General features: G+C 39.8%; 1 protein-coding gene across 6 annotated transcripts in view; it reads right to left on the bottom strand.

Moving 5' to 3' along the window:
• gria4a (glutamate receptor, ionotropic, AMPA 4a) overlaps positions 1-19,582 on the bottom strand; it is a 112,301-nt gene that overhangs the window by 48,832 nt on the left and 43,887 nt on the right. For all 6 annotated transcript variants that reach the window (XM_061046388.1, XM_061046387.1, XM_061046391.1 and 3 more), the window contains exons 3-10: positions 17,329-17,568; positions 12,051-12,103; positions 11,630-11,761; positions 9,046-9,099; positions 7,867-8,025; positions 2,958-3,125; positions 1,689-1,793; positions 783-893 (exon numbers count right to left, since the gene is read on the bottom strand). In XM_061046388.1, coding sequence (XP_060902371.1) covers positions 783-893; positions 1,689-1,793; positions 2,958-3,125; positions 7,867-8,025; positions 9,046-9,099; positions 11,630-11,761; positions 12,051-12,103; positions 17,329-17,568 — 1,022 coding nt within the window. The remainder of the gene's footprint in view (positions 1-782; positions 894-1,688; positions 1,794-2,957; positions 3,126-7,866; positions 8,026-9,045; positions 9,100-11,629; positions 11,762-12,050; positions 12,104-17,328; positions 17,569-19,582) is intronic.

Genomic DNA, 19,582 nt, shown 5'->3' with positions numbered 1-19,582 from the left:
CTGGACAAGTGCCACTTCCTCCTGGCTGTGCTCCACGTGCTCACTGCAGTTTGTGCGGATCACACAACTCTAACCTGAAAATCTGCTACACAACAACCCCTTGCTGTACTTAGTAACCTAGTTCTCTGACACTAAATGTATCATACAAGACCACGCAGGGATGTGAATTCTTACCATCAAACCTTAGCTCTGTCTATGATCTGTACAGTAATTATTCTGTGTGGAAGACAGACTTGCAGGCCCTGAAAAATGTTTGCTATGGGACATGTATTTCTATGGCTAATAACCAAGGGTGGATGATTGCATTCAAATAAGTTCAAAAAGATTAAAAAACAAAATTAAAACAATTTCCCTAAGTGGAAATATATATATTAAATTGTCTTCACTGTTATCCCACCCTCCCAGAAATGACTGCATATTGGTTAAATCTGCAACCAGTCCAGCCAAACCACATTAATTTTAAACACAGTATTTTACCTGAACCAAGAATGTTTCCAAAACATGCCCATAAAGTCCTTTTTTTTCTTTAGATCTAATTTTATTCACCTTCTGTACACCTAATGTGTCATTTGGTTTACCCCATTTTAAGTCTCTAAAAACAAGTGCTACATAAGTTAAAAAAGATTTGAGCTCGGAAATCAGGTGACCGCAAGCTTTGGACTTTTGGTGAATGGAGGGGTTGTGGAAGTAAACTCTAAATTTCAGCTTTTGGAGGAAAGCCTCATTCAAAACCCCATAACCCCAATCTCGGCAGAAAAGAAAGGAGTCTGAGGGTACTTTACCATGATGGTCGTCACGACTACCGTCCGGTTCTCCATGGCTGTGCTGTCATTGGATAGAGTACTTTCAGTCTGGACCAACACAAGTTTGTCTATGTCGTTCCAGTAGCCAATCTGAAGTAAACAGATGAAGACAGATGTGAGAAGAAGATAAAAAAAACATCCAAGAAAAAAAGTATCATCCATTCAATCCATCTTTATGGAGCAATTTGTGCAAAAAAAATTAAACATAAAATGCCTACAATGAAAACAAGACAGACATGACACAAATAAATGGTGAAAACACTGGAACCTGTGTGAAATAAGGTTAAAAGAAAAGAATGATAAGAAAAATTCAACTGAACGAGTTCACTCCTGCAGATTTCCCAAAGGAACACTACAAGATATTGAGAGATATTGAGTTTGAGCCAAGAACTTTCAATAAACACACATTGCTGTCCAAGGAACACTTGAGAAGCAGGAGCATGGTGTTATTTCTTGTTATAGTTGCTACATATTTCCTTTTATTTCCAGTATAGAGAAATTATGACTTCTTCCAACCTTCTCTTCGCTATCATAAGGAAGGATTATGTTCAGTCTTTCTTGTGTACAGTTTTATGTTCCCCAGGTTATGTGGGAGGTTCTCTCAAATGTACACTGAGAAAAGCTGTTAAGGCATTATTATTATTATCAAAAGCTACTACTACTGCAGTGAGACCGTTAATAATCAACGATTATGAAGGTAATTATGCTGTAAAAGAATTAATTTCTTGAATAGTCATTCATCAAGATGGATGAAAGAAGAAAAATGCAGCCAATGAAAGGAATTATCCTTGAATAATAACAGCGAGCTCATGTCCTCTTAAAAGAGGCCTGCCAATACAGAGACTGAATGTGATGAGATTTGTCTATGTCATGATGCAAACCTACCTTGCGTGGTCCGTTGCTCTTCAGTTCAAACACGTCCATAGTGTAGTTGACCCTCCGACCATAGTGATCAAACTGAATGTTCCCCGTCAGGCCTTGAATGCGCACCTGAGTTCACAGCGACAAATACAGTCAGGACTTGGGAAACAATCAAAACGAAACACTACTCAAAGTTACACTTGCTAGTTTTAAGTCTTCCATATTTCATTGAACAGTTGCTGGGGCCTTTATAAACATCAGTTGAATAATATACCAGACTCTTTTTTTGTTTAAAGCACACTTGTACAAGAGGCTCTTATCTCTCATTTGCTCAGTTTAATTATAATACTCAGTCATTCTCAAACTTAAAACTTATTGTATTGCTTTAAATAAAAATTCCCTCTGATGACTTTAGATGGACAACGGAAACATTTGAGTACATGATTTGGAAAACTCTTTCATAGATCCAATGTACCACGTCAAATCTAGGTATTGCTGTCTTTGTGACACTTGATTATCTCTATAAGATACAGTTCTGCATATATTGAGCATTTGCCAAAAACATGATTTTATTGTTACATTTAGTAAATTAAAGCAATGTAACTGAATACTTCTGTATAGTTAGTTGACATGTATCTACTCACGTTTCCCCCCAGACTGTAATTGGGACAGGCTTTTACTTTGTGTTGGCCATGTTTGAAGTCATTCAAGACTGCATCTTATGAGTTACCAACTAATGCTATAATTGAGAATGTGCAGCAGGCCTTTTTGGTTGGATGCTTGAATGTTTGCCTGCCTCCATAAGAGGTAGTAATGTTTTATCACCATCATGGTATAGCTCTGTTTTGCTGTTTTCTGTGTGATATTGTTAAAAATGGAATGGAAAGCCACAGAAAACAACAATGAGAACAGAAACTTTTCAGATAAGAAAAGCTTAAAGTTAGGGTAAGATGTGGAGTAAGACATATAGCATCCATTGTAAATGTTAAGATAGGTACCTTATAAGTTAATGGAAATAGTTTCAGTGTCCCCAAAAATGTAGAAATATAAGTTTGTGTTTTACGGTAAGTGTATATTGACTCTAGTTCATATACTTCATCAGAGTCCTAAAAGAATTTGAAACGTCAGCATTGATTTATTCTGGAACATTTTCTCCTTTTTCATCCCAGATGTTTCACTGACTCTGTTTGTGTTTATGCTTGTGTGTCTGTGCGTGTATCTATCTGTGAACATCTGTCTAAGCATTTGCCAATCTGTCTGTTCTAAACTCTACAACATCGGACTTGTGCCAACCTGTTTGAGAGCACGCTCCATATCTATTCCTTGGTTCCAAGGAGCAGCTGGATTGGCAAGGCAGTCCCCAGCGTTACCACGACGACTAATATCAATTTTCTGACGCCGAAGGGTGCGGAAGGCCTCGGCCATTACAAGGACGCCATCATATGTTAGAGACGAGGTATACTGCAGAATGGAAGAGAAAAAAAGAAAGAAAGAGAATTAGGACATTTTTGCACATTTTTAAACTGGGTTTGACAGACAAATAAATAATTAATGGTTCTTCTACACAGTAATCACAACTAATCATGTCTAACCAGCAACTCTAATGTACTGCCAACATTTGAAATAAGGAAGATATGATAAAAAGTTTCCTGTAAGAATCAAATGAAAACTTGATTTCACTTTCCTGGGCTAAGCTTGTTTTGTTTGATCAGATTGAGATGAGGTGTGTTAACCTTTAAGCTTAAATTATCAACCAAATATCCCCATTTAGAGGCTGATACCGTAAGATTAGTCTTTAACAGGGAACACAGGTATTTCAGTTTAGTCATTGTAAAGCAAAAGCTGCACTGAACTCTGGAGTGTTTAATAAACTTAAATTATGAGAAGGACTTGATGTCTGTAAACAGTGTCTGAATAGTTGCTGTCTGCAAAGTAGAATATTCTGAAGTGACAGAGCTTTACCGGAAACCCTATCAGACTTATTTCTAAAATGGGAACCAATTTAATCCCAGACAACAACTGTTACACTGTACCAGCCTGCCTTATCTTCATTTGAACCATCCTTATGCAAACATGCTGAACTGTGCCTCGAGCCGTCCCACCGCACTGACTTTTATTTGACTTCCACCATTGACACCGGTTAAAACATCAATCAACAGCACTGTAAATGTAACATCAGTGTAAATATGCCAGTTTCAGACAGGCTTATCGTTTTTAAATACAGTCATTGAGCCCTTAAAACAACATTAAAACAGTGTAAATCATTTTGTAGATCTGTTTATTACAACAACAGTGTTTTGGATTTTCCTTTATTCTAAGGACTTATTAGAGTGCTTTCATTTGGTTATATTTTTTTTTATAAAACTGGCAACACACTTTATTTGAGACTTTTAGTAAATTACAAAACTTACCAACTGCAAGTGAGAAAAAGAGAAAGAGATGATCTGTCTAAGGAAACTCTTAAAGTCCTGACAATCCCGACAGATTATTTGACAAATTAATTATAGGTAAAACTCAGCGCAGCAGGAAACAAACCCACCCAGCTCACACACAGCGCTACGCAGACTGAGGCAGTCAAACACACAGCAGGCTGCCTTCACATCACCGTGGAGACAAGCAGAGAGATGAAATAGGAGGAAAGAGGGAAGTCAGTAGACAGACTCTGCCGTATATTCTCCACGCCACTGCAGGTAGTTTTTTTCCCTCACTCTGACACCCAGTGATTTGGATCGCAAAAAGACGGGTTTTGGGAGGCTGAACAACCATGTCATCCTCCTTTCATCTCTTCTCTTGGAATCTAAAAACGCCTTAAGGTTTGCAACTATGATGGCGATGATTGAATCCAAATCAAGGAGAAATAGTCGACGAAAGTGAAGCAACTAGCCTAACAGTTCTCTGTCTCTGTCAGCGGGAAGAAAGAAAAAAAACCTTGGAGACGCATACAAAGCAGTATAGTGGCTTTTATGAACTTCAAACTGTGGAACATGTTTAAAGGATCAGTTCAGATTAAGTTGAAATAAAACTTAACAAATTTGGAAACTTCAAATCTGAACCTCAGATAAAACATATATCCTATATCAAGTTTGTATTTCCATGTTGGACCAAAGAGCTGGTTTATAAATGATGCATGTATTAAAATAAAATATCTAGTATGATCCACAAAGAAAGTAGCGTTAATTAAATTGTACCTGGAATAGTATACATACATTATTCCCCCTCAAGGTATTGTGTAACTCTTTTAAACACTCTTTTAGCCTTAGCAGGTCTTGACCTGAATACCTTGGATACTTAAATTCTATTCAGTTGAATCTTACTTTGGCATAGATGTTAATTAGCTGTTAGCAGTTAGTGTTAACATGCTAACACGCTAAGCTAAGGCAGTGACAAAAGTAATAAACTGGCTAACTCTAACAGTTAGCGTAAACCGCTGCTCTGCAATCATACAAAAGGACCTTAAACATATTCTGTATCCTAAACATATAAACTTATCGTTAAATATAGGCTCTGTATCTTGGATATTTCCTTCTACATTGATAATTAATATGAGGCCATTTGAGGAGAATGCAAGTGTAACACTAATAAAGAAAATGTCTGGTATGTTTCTAAAAGTTCAACAGGGGGCATGTCGACATGGACAACAGTGCAAAGGGCTCATACATGAATGCAGCTTAAAAGGTTGATAATCTTTTCAGTAATTTATACATTTAGAGAAAAGACACAAATCTGTTTCTGCTTTTTATGCTATTTAAATAATCTCAGCGTAGACTGTACAACAGGGAACTTAATCTAAAGGAGGCAGGGTTAATGACTCAGTGATAACACAAAGCTTATTCTTGTTTTGTCATCAAATGAGATGAGGAACTGAAAGAAAGATAAGAAAGTAGCCTTAAATCCGTATTGAATAAAATACTTAGTTTATTTATTTTATACCTACAGGCATTCATATTCCCATCAAGTACTTAGTGAAAAAAGTGTAAAAAAATAAATGTATAAATCACCCGAGAGGCTGTTACCTGGAGAACATATGGGTGATCCAAAGCATTATGGCAGAATTTGGATGATGTTAATATATTACTTCTCCAGGTCACTGATCATTTTCATTACATTCCAACAAAAACTGGAGGCAAAGCAGCTGAGAGTCACTGGTTTAAGAGATTTTGATTAATAGCTAAAAGCAGCAAACTGAAAATCCAGTCTCAAGAGCGGAAAGGACAATCCCCGATAGTGCTTTTCACCCACACGTTATTAGACCAGAGTTCTGCTTGGCCTGAGGCTACGAGCTGGCCCAAAGCTGACTGAACTCTGTTTTTTTCTTTTTTGTTACACAGCACCAATTAGCCTGGAGCAATTTGGAGGCATCTGTTGCCACAAGAGATATCTAGTTTTGTGTTATTGTGTTGAACATTTCAAATTGTGTGTCCTTGTTAGCCAAAGGCAGAGGTTAAACTCCAGATGTCAAAAAAATCATTAAAAAAATGTTAATAAAGTTTTGTAGACATGTCTAGCTTCATTCTTCTGTATCTAAACATGTTCTTTGTGTCGATCTGTCACACACATGCATTAGACATTTTCCTCCATTAACACATTAACATTTCTGTGAAAGACAAGAGTCAATTGATGCAGCTGACATCCACTAATGAGAATTCATCAGGTCAATCTGGGGACGATGATGAGCCAATTAATTTGGTCCTTGGGTGACAAATGATGCTCCAATAGTGAAGGAAATCACCTTCAACATATAAATGCAGCCCTGAAAACCTCCGACACACAGCAGGGCCTCTCTGTAGATACTACCCCATGCCTGTGAGTGTGAACCAAAGAGCAAGGGGACAAAATGCTGCAGTATTATGTATATTTAATAGGTAGGTGGACATATTTCTAGTTAATATATACACCGATCAAACGCAATTGGCTGCAGGTCGGCATGCGGTCAATAGAGGTGTGAGGAGGAGGGAGGAGAGAAGGACACTGATCGAGACAGACGGGGAAAAGGGGGAGTAGTAGAGACTAAAAAAACACAAACGTTTGTGACTGAAAGGGACATTGGCAGAGAGAGGAAGAAAACACGATTTCAAGAATGGTGAGTAGACAGAGGAGAAGAATTATACAAGGTGAGGTAACCGGACACTTTTATAAGGAATGTAATTGCAGATTTGCTCACAGAACAGGAATAAAAGGGGGGCAGGGGGGACTTTAGTTTGACAAAGGGAGATAACATGGAAAATCATGCAGGTCAGACCATGAGAAAATAAATTTGGACTCAAGAATTTGCCTCATATTATCTTTGACACATAATAACAGAGTCAGAGAAGACTGTACTGTATGTATTCAATCATAGTATGATTAGGCAATTATCCTCTTTAACACCCTTAGGTCACACTCTGATTGGCTAAGACCCTGCACCAAATGCACTATGCCATACTTTGAACAGGTCAAATGCAGCACATCATCCTTACAGTACCTGTATGAATCCTCAATATCTTTGGTTTCTATGAAGAACTTAGGGCACAATTTGCACACCAATGTTCAAGGTTTGTGTGTGCACACTGCATAATATGCATGTCGATACACACATGGTGTACCTTTATAGTGAAAACATCATCAAGTAGCATGAAGTAAAGTAAATAAATAGTGATTCCTCAATTAAGAAGTCACAATAAAATTGGGTCGTTTAAATAAATACTGAAAACCTTAAGTTATTTCAAAGATATTTTTAAGAAACTGTAGTGCTTTAGCCCCTTTCACACATTGAGTCTTCGCCTGAAAATTTCCTGACACTGCCAGCCCCACCGTAAAGAGTCTGCAAGACTTATGCACAACTGATTTGTGGATGCAGTAGGAAATTCTCAGGTCCTCAGATGATGTTGTTAAACTGAATTCTGCTGCTTTTTACCCTTTACTGATTGCCTCAATTGTCTATACACCTTTTTCACTTTTGCTTTGGTCATGCAAATACGTCCTTATACATGTTGTGTATAAACAACATGTATAGTGGACCAGATGGGTTATGTCAAGGAGTGAGAATGTGTTGTGACATGCACACTCTCCAACTAAAATGCACAAATGCAAAAAGGGAAAGCCCAGAAAATGTCAGGACCTGATCGTCTGAAAATTGTCTTGAAATCTTACAGAGTTCTGGAGTTGTGATAGGGGCTTTTTATACGTACGAGTGATACGGTACAGGACAGAATATTGTCATCACCTTAGGTGGGCTTTCAGATCCGGGGTACTCTCTCTGATCCAGTTTGTTCCAGCGCTGCATCAATTTAATAACGATAGCTCTGCTGAAGTCCACCAGCTGGAAACCTGTCACATTGGCTCCGCCGTGCATGAACCTCTCCAGAGATATGTCCTTAAAACCCTGACAGTGACAGACAAAGGTAGAAAGACGGAAAAGAAAAGGTCAAAGGAGGCTACAAGTGTTGGAAAACATTCCAAACCGGTCAAAGGAAAAGTCAAATCTGACTACAAAGCCCTCTGACGGACTGTGTGCTGACGAATCCCTCTCCACGTTCCTCAACAGTTTACCTGATTATTTATAACTATACTTGATATGGAGTGGCTTCCACAGCTGCGAGTGTGACTTTTATGCAGAGTGACACTTTGTAGTGAAGTGTTGGTGGAGTGGAATCCATTTGGGAACAGGCCAGAGACAGAGGCAGAGCGTGCAGACATGTGAGGGTTATCCTGGGTTGATGGATGCTAATTGCTGAAAGCTCTAAAAGCCTATCTAACTTGACCCAAGCTCACAAGCCCCTCTTTCACCATCCCAGAGAGACTTGCATGGGAACAGATTTGGGGATTAAGGTTAAAACAATAAGAAATTTACAGATATGTATTTGGGCAGCTGCCATGGAGCTCCTGCTATGTCCAGATTGTTCATTCTTTACTTTAGTAGGATTTTTTCTTTTTAAATCATTATAAGAATCAGAATCAGAAATACTTTATTAATCCCAGGGGAAATTTCGGTGTTACCATTGCTCTTCACACAATACAGCAGTAGGAAATAAAATAGAATAGCGATAATAAAATAAGCAATAAAATAAGCAATGGAACTGGCAAGCATAGCGTTTCTATTTTATTTATAACTCCACATGGAGACAAGCTACGTAAATGTCGTTGCAAGGTTTTGTAAAACATGTCTCGTTATGTTGGCCTAAAAGATGTGGACATTGATTGTCATGGCTGACTTTTAAAGACCTTATCCCAGACATTTTGTTTTTGTGTGTCTGTTTGAATCACAATGTCCTCTGTGGTCTCCCTTGCATATGAAAAAAAGAAAGGATCCAAAGTCAGATGTCCTAAACGAGACTTAAGACTTACTCTGTAATTAAAATGTCTCAAATTAACCACCAAAGTCATTCCCATTCAGATGTCTTACCAGGTTTGCTATGATGTAATGGTAACCTTTTACATGTTTTCCCACGCTGACAGCCTGAAAAGAAAGAACACAAAGAGACAAAGATTAGTAATAAAATAGTGTCAGGGTGCAGGGCAGGGTGGTGTGGGGGCTTTGCCTAACAGGGATTCTGGATAACTTTAGCATTTTGCATAAAATAGCAACTGATCAAAGGCAGAAAACATTTCTATGTAGACAATATGCAATGGTCAAGGCCAGATTTTATAATTAATATGAAATGATAAGTATTTTTTTTATTATTATTGTTTAAGCTTTCCCTTCAAGCACCATAGCACCTAAAGCCTCGTTAGCTTGGGCCGACACCTCAGCTTCTTTTCTTTTCCACACCAAATAAGCTCAATACCTGTAAGCTTTGTGTAAAACGTATCACTGATTATCTGTCTGCTATGTTTGTGAGATTGTATGGCTGATGGTTAAAGCATTGTTGCAAGGTCAGTATTGTTATCTCACATCAACTTGTTGTTATGTTAATATATGTAAAGAGGGATTAAGATACTTGTGTTGAAATCTCATAATGTGTGATTTTGATGCATGACAGTCTTCATGTTGAAGTGGTGCATCAACTTTATTAATAAATCACACACAGACACACACACACACACACACACACACACACACACACACACACACACACACACACACACACACACACACACACACACACACACACACACACACACACACACACACACACACACACACACACACACACACACACACACACAGAGATCGCAGCTGGCGAGGGCAGACAAACAGAGCAGTCAGTGTCTCAGAGCAGGGATGCTGGCCAGTGCCAGCACTGCAGAGCCCACTGTGACGGGAGTGTGTGTTTGTGTCTCAGTGTCTGAGTAGAGTGAGTGTGTGTGTGTGTGTGTGTGTGTGTGTGTTAAAAAAAACCCAAAGAAGCCAATTAAGAAACTGTCAGCATGTCTGTCTGGTACACAGATTTTAGTGCATGTTTACTGTGTGTGTGCAGAACTATGAAATGTGTCTTCAAATACAAGTATGTCTGTTTGCTTAAAGCTTGCATTATGCACTTATACGTGGGAGTTGAGGTGGTATTTATGTGCGGTTTTGTGTGTGTCTGTTAGCGTTGCGTGTCACTGAGTTTGTCAGATGTGAAGACAGATGATCAGATGTGATGACAGGTGGCAGAACCAATGGGATGTTTCTCTGAAACCCAAGTCAGAGGGCACACGCGCACACACTCCATCTCTTTTTTTTTCTCTTTCATACACACAAATATACACACAAACACACACACAAACATCTGCGCCACCTGTCAGTGCTCAACCGTGAGGCAAGACAGATAATCTAATGAACTTGGACAAGCATAAGGTGTCAGAATGTGTGCCTTCATATATTGTATGTCTTTGTGTCTGTTTGTGTGTGTGTGTGTGTGTGTGTGTGTGTGTGTGTGTGTGTGTGTGTGTGTGTGAGAGAGGAGATCATACACTGATGTAGCCTGCTGGGGAAGTCATATTTCTCACTTCTCTCTATGAACTCCAGAGAAAAGCTCAAATCTAGTTTACTTTCCAGATGTCAAAAAGCACAAGGAGAACTGTTTTGACGGACACCTCTAATATAGTTAAAAATATATATATATATATATATATTTAGTAATCTATACTCTTTCAAATAATTATTGCACTCATAACTTTACAAAACTAAACGTTTTCCTTCTTACAGCTTCTTCAAGGAACTTTTATTTTGTGTGGATTTCGGCGCTCCGGTGGACTAAGCAGAACCACTACTGATCTTGTCCTGTACATGTGTACATTTTTATTAAGGAAAAATCTCATCTTTCTGTCTTTTAACAGTCAAACTTCTTACTCAAGGGGAATTTTTACCTGTTGAACACAGAAACAAAGGCTGTTTCGGTAGCATGCTGTTAATCACATCGGACACCTACCCAGCAGCAGCTGTTACAGGCATTAAAAATAACCAAATGAAAGTAATCAATCTTCTTCCTGATGGTCTTGTTTTGTTTTTAGGGGGGTTTGGACTGAGGTATCATGATTAATTTCAGTCCGTTTCATGCAGCTAAAAACTCCTCACAGGAGCCTTGATTCAGTTTTATTGGGGCAATAAGATGTCATTGTGTGGTAGTTGTACCTCATTATTTATAGTTAAGTGCTGTTGAGTCCAGGTCAGCGATGTAATCTTTGCCCTGTTCATAGTAATCTCATTGATTTTAAGGGTGCATAAAAAATATTGTGTGGCCTCCACTCAAACAGTATCTCATGATCTCATTTGTTTCAGGGTCCTTCGGGTTCAACATTAGTGTCAGATATTTTATTTTAACCTTTCAGTGTCCTCCAATCTTAGGACTATAGTGTGTCATTATTTGCAGACAGAAATACCAAGATAGTACTTTATATTACTAATAATACTTACTTATAAGTTAATTGTGTTTTTTTCAGGCTGAATACAATGAACTCAACGCCTTGATATATTGTGGCTTTACATGTCTGATTACTTTGCTGATCTCAATACCACAGTTGTAACACTGTGTTCTGCATAGTAAGCATTATACTAATGTTACCTGTTCAAGGATGTTTTGTAGTCTCTCAGGCTCCAGGTCAATGACATATTTCCTCTCCTGGCGTCTGTCCAGGTCTTCTAAAAGTCGTCGGTACGCTGCCTCATTGAAACTCTCGACACAGATAGCGCTCACCTGAGTTAACATACATGCATATGTTAACAAGAATGTACAGTATATATGAATACAAACACATCGCAAGTAGGAATAAGGTCATGCATACAAACAACAAGCAAGATAAGAGGTCTAAAAACATTGGTGTAAGTATATGCATACTCTCTGTGTGTGTGTGTGTGTGTGTGTGTGTGTGTGTGTGTGTGTGTGTGCGTGCGTGCACACGTTTTTATCGGCCTGTTTCAATTCAACAAGTGTGTGTTTGTATGTGTGTGTGTGTGTGTCTGTGTGTCTGTGTGTGTGCTCTGACCTGCCATCCGTTCTGCCCTGCTCTCTCCATAATTGCCTGCAGTATTGCATAACCTGCACAACAGAAAGGAAAGTAGAGAAACAGAGAATTAATTTGGTAGTAGGTAGAAGCTGCACTCCGGACACAGAAGTAATAGCCTGCACTGCAGATTTTTGCAGACAAAACTTCAAGGCAAAAATTCACACCTAGTTGCAATATCTTTAAAGGTCACATATTATGCAAAACACACTTTACCATGGATTTCGTACGCTCCCTGGCCTGTCGACAAACCCCCCAGTTATGAGAAAAGTACGTCCTCTCCGTCTGCCTCCTCAACTTTTTCAGAAAATGTGTGCTCAAACAGGCTGTTTGGAGTTTTTCCCTTTGTGACATCACAAAGGGTAGTAACCCCTCCCCCAGGTAGGTGACACTCACACAGCTAGGTGTTTGTTGTGCCCTCTGAGTCTGCCTTCTCACTGTCAAAAAAAGGGCATGGTGCAAGAAAGCCCAAGGCACCAAAGGCCTTCAAGAGAGGGGCGTGGTCGAACACAGCTCATTCGCATTTAAAGCTATAGACTCAGACACAGCCTGTTCTGAGCCGGGCTGAAATAGCGGGGTTTATTGGCATGCTAAAATACAGGATCAGAGTGGATTTTGAGTAATAAACTTCAGAATGTTGTGTTGCACATGTTTGGGACTTATTTAAACTTGTTGAAAAGGAGGATAATACGCAACCTTTAACAGCAAGTTCATTTCTGGGTCTACATTACGTTTCAGTAGCTTCATCAGCCCATCTCACTTTACCAAATCAACACTGTTGCAATGTGTTCAAATGTGAAGGAAAAAAAACACTCAGCACCTTAGCAGTCATGTCTTGAATACCACTTTATCAAACAAACCCACAGAGCTTAGCCGGACAAAGACTTATGTGACACAACAATAGAGACTGTCAGTTTCATTTTGAGAGAAACTGTTGATAGTGACGTTTCATTGAAATTAAACTTGCCATTGCTCCTAGTTCAGCTGCAAATTTGTGATTGAAATGTAAGTCACCTGAGAAACACAGTGCCACTTATCAATTTTATAGCCTGGAACAAAACACTGTGTTCTTTTTCTCCATCCTGATGGAGCACAGCGTTGAACAGGGTGATTGTGCCTCTCAGCGTGATACTAGATGAGTTTCAAAGTTATTATGAGTAGCAGGTGGCGACACCAGTAACAATGAATTATAGAATATATCACAGTGTGTTACATTGAACAGCTTAAGAGGGGTCAGTAAAGCAGGAAAATATCAATTATAACTTGATATCACTAAAGGAATCCTGCAGAGAACTGGTTTTCAAGTAAATATACTTTATCATGAGGATTATTTGAATCTCTATCACATTGGTTCCCAACCTGGGGTCACTTCAGTCTGCCCTGAGTTTGTCAAAATTAGATTTGAACACATGAAATAAAATCATGTTAAAACATCAATGGGACATTTGTACAAAGGTCTTTTGTTAAGAAGTGTGTAGGCATATTCTGAACGGATTTTATCAATGAAAACTATTCACATTCATATTAATTATTGAAATCAATTCATCACTTTTATCAATGTGGGAACAGGGGGGGCTCAGCTTTTCTTAAATACAAGTAGGGGGGGCTTACATACATACATGTGTGTGTGAGAGAAGCATGCGTCTTGTGTGTGTGTGTGTATGTGTGTGTGTGTGTGTGTGTGTGTGTGTGTGTGTGTGTGTGTGTGTGTGTGTGTGTGTGTGTGTGTGTGTGTGTTTATGTGTTTGTGTGATTGTGTGATTTGCTTGTATCATCTAACTCAGATTTATGTAATGCATGCATACACATACTGTAATTTTGTGCATGTCTTGTTACATGCTTGTATGCATTTTTCTCTATGGACATACCTCATTTTAAGTGTGTGTGTGTGTGTGTGTGTGTGTCGGCAGGCTGTCTGTGTAGCCGACCAGAGCAGAGAGCATAAAACAGATAACAGCGTTACTGCCCATTTTCCGGCACATTACCGTCAGCAGGGCCTGATGGGAGCTCATAATGAAGGGCCCTGCCTCGGCCAAGTCAAGGGTGAACACGGCCCAAACTCTCACATCTATCCACCGCTTCATTTCCCCCTCTTTCCTTTCCTTCCTCACCTTACTCTCTCCTGCCTTTTACCTCCTCCTGCTTCTTATGTATGCACCTGTATATCCATAGAGGCTTATGATCATGTCTGTACTCTGTTTCTCCATAATCTCCCCCCCTTGCTTCCCTTCACCGCCTTCAATCTACCTGCGCTTCCTCTCTTTTCCCCTCATCTCCTTGTTTGTCTCCTTCTGCCTTTTTTTTTATCCAACCTTTTGCTCTTTCTTCAGCTGCTCCACCAGCTCTATACTCACCTCGTCTGTCTCTCCAGCAAACCCTTCTTCCCTCCTCTTTCTCCCTCTGCTCCCCGGGTACTTACTCAGAAAACCTGCACCAGGGTAATGCCACTCACAAAGTCATACTCATACACTTAGACTGTGCTGCTCACTGAATCCCTAACATGCTTCTACACCAGGGGTCGTCCAATGAAAATTCAACAGGGTCTGGCTGAAGAAAAACTCCTCAAGGGAAAGTCTGGATCATGATAATGTCGGACTTGTGATATGATTTAGTGCCATATATTTTAAAGGAGCCTAGTATTTGTATTATTGTTTGTGGTTGGAAACAACTTCATGTCAAATCAAATGAAGAAAGTTAAATTCAGTGGTAATACATCCGCTATTATGAACTGGAAGGTACTCCGATAATAAAATAATAATGCTCCTTACCAAATATTAAAATAAACAGTTTCTTCTTTAAAGTAAAAGGTTTTTTTTAATTTAAAAACAGAAAGAGCTGCTCTTGAGTGTATTAAAATAAAAAGGCTTCACTTTGGAAAAAAATTAAATACGTTCAAGTTTCAATTTAATGATAAACAATCTTAAAATTTCATATGAAAGAATTAATAGCTTCAACCCCTGCTCATCTTTCCCGCTTATATTTTATCCCACTCTCACACTTTCTCTCTTGTATGGTGAGAGAAATGAGCTTCAGCTTACCCTGTCAAAACTTTCAAATCTGAGCTGAATTTGAGTCAGGGCCAATTTCGTGTCAGTGAAAGGATTTCTGTGTTGACCTCAAAACCAAGTTGTTGGTCAGTGAATCATTGTGCAGGATTATGGTGGATTGGTCACACCAGACTCTAAGTTCATTTATTTCCCTGTCCTCAGATCAGATGTGAGTTGGTTTGATTGCTCAAACGTTGTCTGCTTTGTGTCCGAATGATGTTTGACATCAGGATTGAATGATCCTGAGCGTTAAATACGAGGCATAGTGGTTTTAAACTGCCTGTAGGGAGAACAAACATAGAAGAATCCATCCATTCTGGTTTAATAGCTTTTTTTTCCCCTGACTTCTTTTCACAAACTCTCTGCCCACTGAATACTCTGTGTGTAAATGTATTAGCACATACCCATCGTGTTCACTCGCAATGCATGATCGGCTTAGTAGTGTCACATGTGCTGATTTTGGAGAAATGCATTGGTCTGTGACAAGCAGCAACCTTTGGTGTTGAAAAGTGAAGCCAATACATGAGTGCAAAAACCTGAAGTTCATGAGTGTCCTCTTGAGGCTGGCTGCAGAAGCCCCAAAGTCACACACACACACATTTAAAAAAAAAAGCCAGTTTTTACAGCAGAAGTAATCCTGCTTACAGCCTGGTTTGTAACAAGAGTTTGGTCTAAATAGCTCATTTCTTTGACGGCACATACTGTATGCCATCCTCCATGGTGATTTTATGAAGGATAAGGATTATTGATAATAAGGCGCATGGCTGTCCTGACTGATGTGTGAGCATGATGTAGGTGTTTGTAAAGAGGCTTAAGACCGGCCTCAACTCCAGCTCACTGCATGTCGTTAGGTTGAGCGAAAAATTGGTTTGAGACGCAATTTCCAATATGGAGACTGCCGTAGTTGGGCTTCTGAGACCCTACTTAATTAACAAATGAGTGTCATCACTCAGGCTTTGTCCATGTTAATTTAAAGTCTATGGTCTGTGACCTCCCTGGCCACTGAAATCGCTACCATAAAGGCAAGAAGAGCTGCGCCATTTAAATAGACTACCAAAGCATCAAAGGCCGCACTGTATGAAATAGAAGCAGTCATCACAATAAACCTGGGTCGGGATAGGACGGCACCTTGGTACAGTGCCTGGGTCCAAACAGCCATAACCAAATTTGGTGATGGTCCTTTTATGTATACCATTGTCTGGGGACTTTGTGTCATAGTTTGGCCTGTGATTTCTCTCCCTGTGGCAGGGAATTAGTGTGTGTGTTTGTTAGGCACAGAGGAGAGAGAGATACCGTTCCGAGCATTCCTGTGAGAGGGGTCATGGGGCTGAAGGTATCAGCTGTGCCTCCTCCACTTACTTTTGTGCACTGCATGATGGGACAGTTCAATTAAAAGCATGTGAATACTTTGATACTTTGATTTGAGTTGATGCCATACCCTGGCTGAAAAGTGCCAAATTAGCCCCCCGTTTCCGCAGCTGTATCTATTCATCGGGGAAAGTGCAGTGCGGGGAAAGTTTCCTACGGTAAAACCAAGGCTCTGCAGAGGAGAAACTTCAAAAAGATAATTATGACTTGCTGATATAATAATATTGTTCTCAGGGTGCCATTAGAAACTTAACTCAAACTCAAACTTAACAAGGGAAAACTTGTTTGGAAGCAGACTCAATTTTTTTCTAATCACCCATAACTGAGTTTTTTATTCTGAGCCGTAATAATGATGGCAGAGAGATGTTGTTATCGCTGCACAGTTAGTTAATCTCCGGCTATTCAAGGACACAATTCTGCTCAAGCTACAGTCTTTTGGTATGTTCTGGTACAATTTGAACTTAGACTTTAACACAGATACAGCCCTGTTTAAAAATCCTTCTCTGACTTTTTTGTTCACTGAAAACAAAGGAGCAGAGAGAGTGAAGTAAAAACTAATGTCTGTGGGAGGAATACTGTCATCAAAACGGTTACGGAAGAGCATTATGAGGGTTATTGCTGTCACTTTAAAAACTTGAAATGAAAACAATCCAGTCACACAGTTTCCTCTCTTGCACCCTTGATTTTTTACGTCTTCTTTTTTTAGTACTGTTGGGTCATAAGGAAAAGCCTTTCAAAACCCCATATAATAATTTGGGGGGTAAAAATACACAAAATAATTATTTCACTCTGGAACACCATGCCCTTCACATACCTTGTTAACCCATGTGTCACAGTGTAATTACCTCTGTCTGTGTCGTAGAGGAAGACAAATCGGCTCCAATCGTAGTGGTCCAGCAGCGAAAGTAGAGCCCCTCTGATGGACGGCCGCAGCTGCAGGGTGAACTGGCCCTCTCCTTCTGTGGGGAAGCTGGGCGTCACCAGGCTGATGTGCAGGGCCCCACAGAACGACGTCAGCGTGTTCACCGAGCGCTTGTCGTAAAGGCCGAAGATGGCAAAGACCCCCCTGGAATACTGGGAACAGACTGATGCACCGAGGGAGGGAGGAGGGGTGTCGGAGATAGAAGGATCCAGGTGGATGAAGGGGGAAAAAAAGGGGGAAAATTAGTAAAAACATTAAAAAAAAAATACATTCAGTGACACTGTTTTTGAAAGCTTAGCATTGATTTGACAAATTAACAGAATAGGAAAAAATAGAAAATGAAAGGATAGAACTGAGGGAGACACATGGTACCTAATTAACTGACACTGATAGGTCAACTATTTTAATGAGCAAGAGCTTCAGCTTGTGTCAAGGATACCTTTTCACTCCTAATTAGACCTAAATCGGTAGCTTTGAGTGGTATATGAGAATCAATAAATCTTGAAACTGCCCCATTAATCAGTTTAGCATAAGTCTTGAACAGATTCCTCTGATAAAAAGTGCCCTATCTAGAAAAAAAAAACTTCAAATGACTGCAAATGACTGTTTATGTCGAGTTCTGTTCGAGGTTTCTGCCCATGAAAAAGAAGATCCGTCATGTTACTGTTGCCAGTTGTGTGCTCCTGGTGGAAAAAAGTTGGTTCTCTGTGAATATAACATATGCTATTTGTAATGAGAAAACTTTTGTTGTGATTCCCTTTATAAAAAAATAGAATGAATGAAAAGCTAAATCCTTCCCAGTCACTTCAAGCAGATGTAATTTCAAAATGTAAGCCCACACATTTACATGTGCATGGGTAGTACTGCACTGTCTGCCTCTGGCAAGCAATTTTCAAATTTTCAGACAGGCACTAAATCATTCCCAAGAGGCAAAAACTAGCATGGCTGCTTTTACACTTGTTAAGGAAATTTCAGCCAAACATTCCCACCTGCTTCGAGCTTAACATTCTTAAGATCCATCTCTCCTCACTCACACACACCCACAGAGACACACACAATGATACCAAACCCTTGACCGAGCCGCGAGCTCACTTCAAATGTGAAGTCATTTTCCACTACAACACTGCACCTCAGTCTTCAAACAACCCGAAGCTTTCAACCATGACAGAGAGCAGAGTGAAAGGCACAGACGTCCTTCCCTATCTCGCTTCCATAAAAATTCTCTCCTCCGCCTCAGTTCGTCGTTCATCCGCGCCGCTCGACCAAAACAGATTTTGAACACACAAAAAAAAAAAAATCTCTCGGGTGTGTGAAACGGAAAGTGCAGCAGATTTTGACAAATCAACCGAAATGTGCACACAAAGCCTTCTCAGGATTCCACGAGTGAAGAAACCAAAACTGTGTGTCAACCATTTTCTATATACGGCCTTTAAATGTTTCTCTTTGTCTGCCCTTTTTCCTCTGTCATCCTCTTATTTATTTTCCTCTTCTCCCTGTTTAGCCCCATTCATCCTTTCAGCTCGATTCTTCTAGGCAGGGGTGTTTTAAGCTGGAGCTCCATCCTGCATCATTATTCACTCTCCAGCCTGTAATATACGTCACACTGGAGTAAACAGTAAGACGGGGAGCCGGGACTGCAGACCTTGCTTTAGGCAACAACCGACCATCACCCTTTAACCTTTACATCTTCTTTTGCATCACTTCAAACCTTCTCCCCTCTCTTCTGTTTTCAGGGCAGACACTGCATCCATCCTCTTTCTTCCACTTTCCTTCATCTCATCCTTTTCGACTGCCTCCTCTTTCTGTTCCTCCCTCCCTCTCTCCTCCTGGGACTTAGAGTAATTCCATTATCAGCTATAAGCCTCAGTAGGGGTAAACACTGAGGGAGATGCAGCTTTGGTTCTTCGGCTTGTGGCAATTAAACAAAGCCGAGGCCTCTGCACCCAAGAGGTGATAAGGCGGGGATTTAGCCTCTGATTATGACAGCAGCTAAATGTCTTCAATTCAAAGAACTAGCATACTACGTACTTAGCATGCATCATTCAGAAGAAGCTGAGTCATGTCGTCCTCAAAGTCAGCAAACTTAGTGCCTCCAAAAAAAAAAAGGTTTTCCATGGATTTCCAGGTTTTATTTGATAACTCGGAGCACATTGCAAGAAGGAGCATGTGCGTGTTTA

Source organism: Labrus mixtus, chromosome 9 (assembly GCF_963584025.1).
Source record: "Labrus mixtus chromosome 9, fLabMix1.1, whole genome shotgun sequence".
Lineage (NCBI taxonomy): Eukaryota > Metazoa > Chordata > Actinopteri > Labriformes > Labridae > Labrus > Labrus mixtus.
This window is presented reverse-complemented; position numbering and strand designations above follow the sequence as displayed.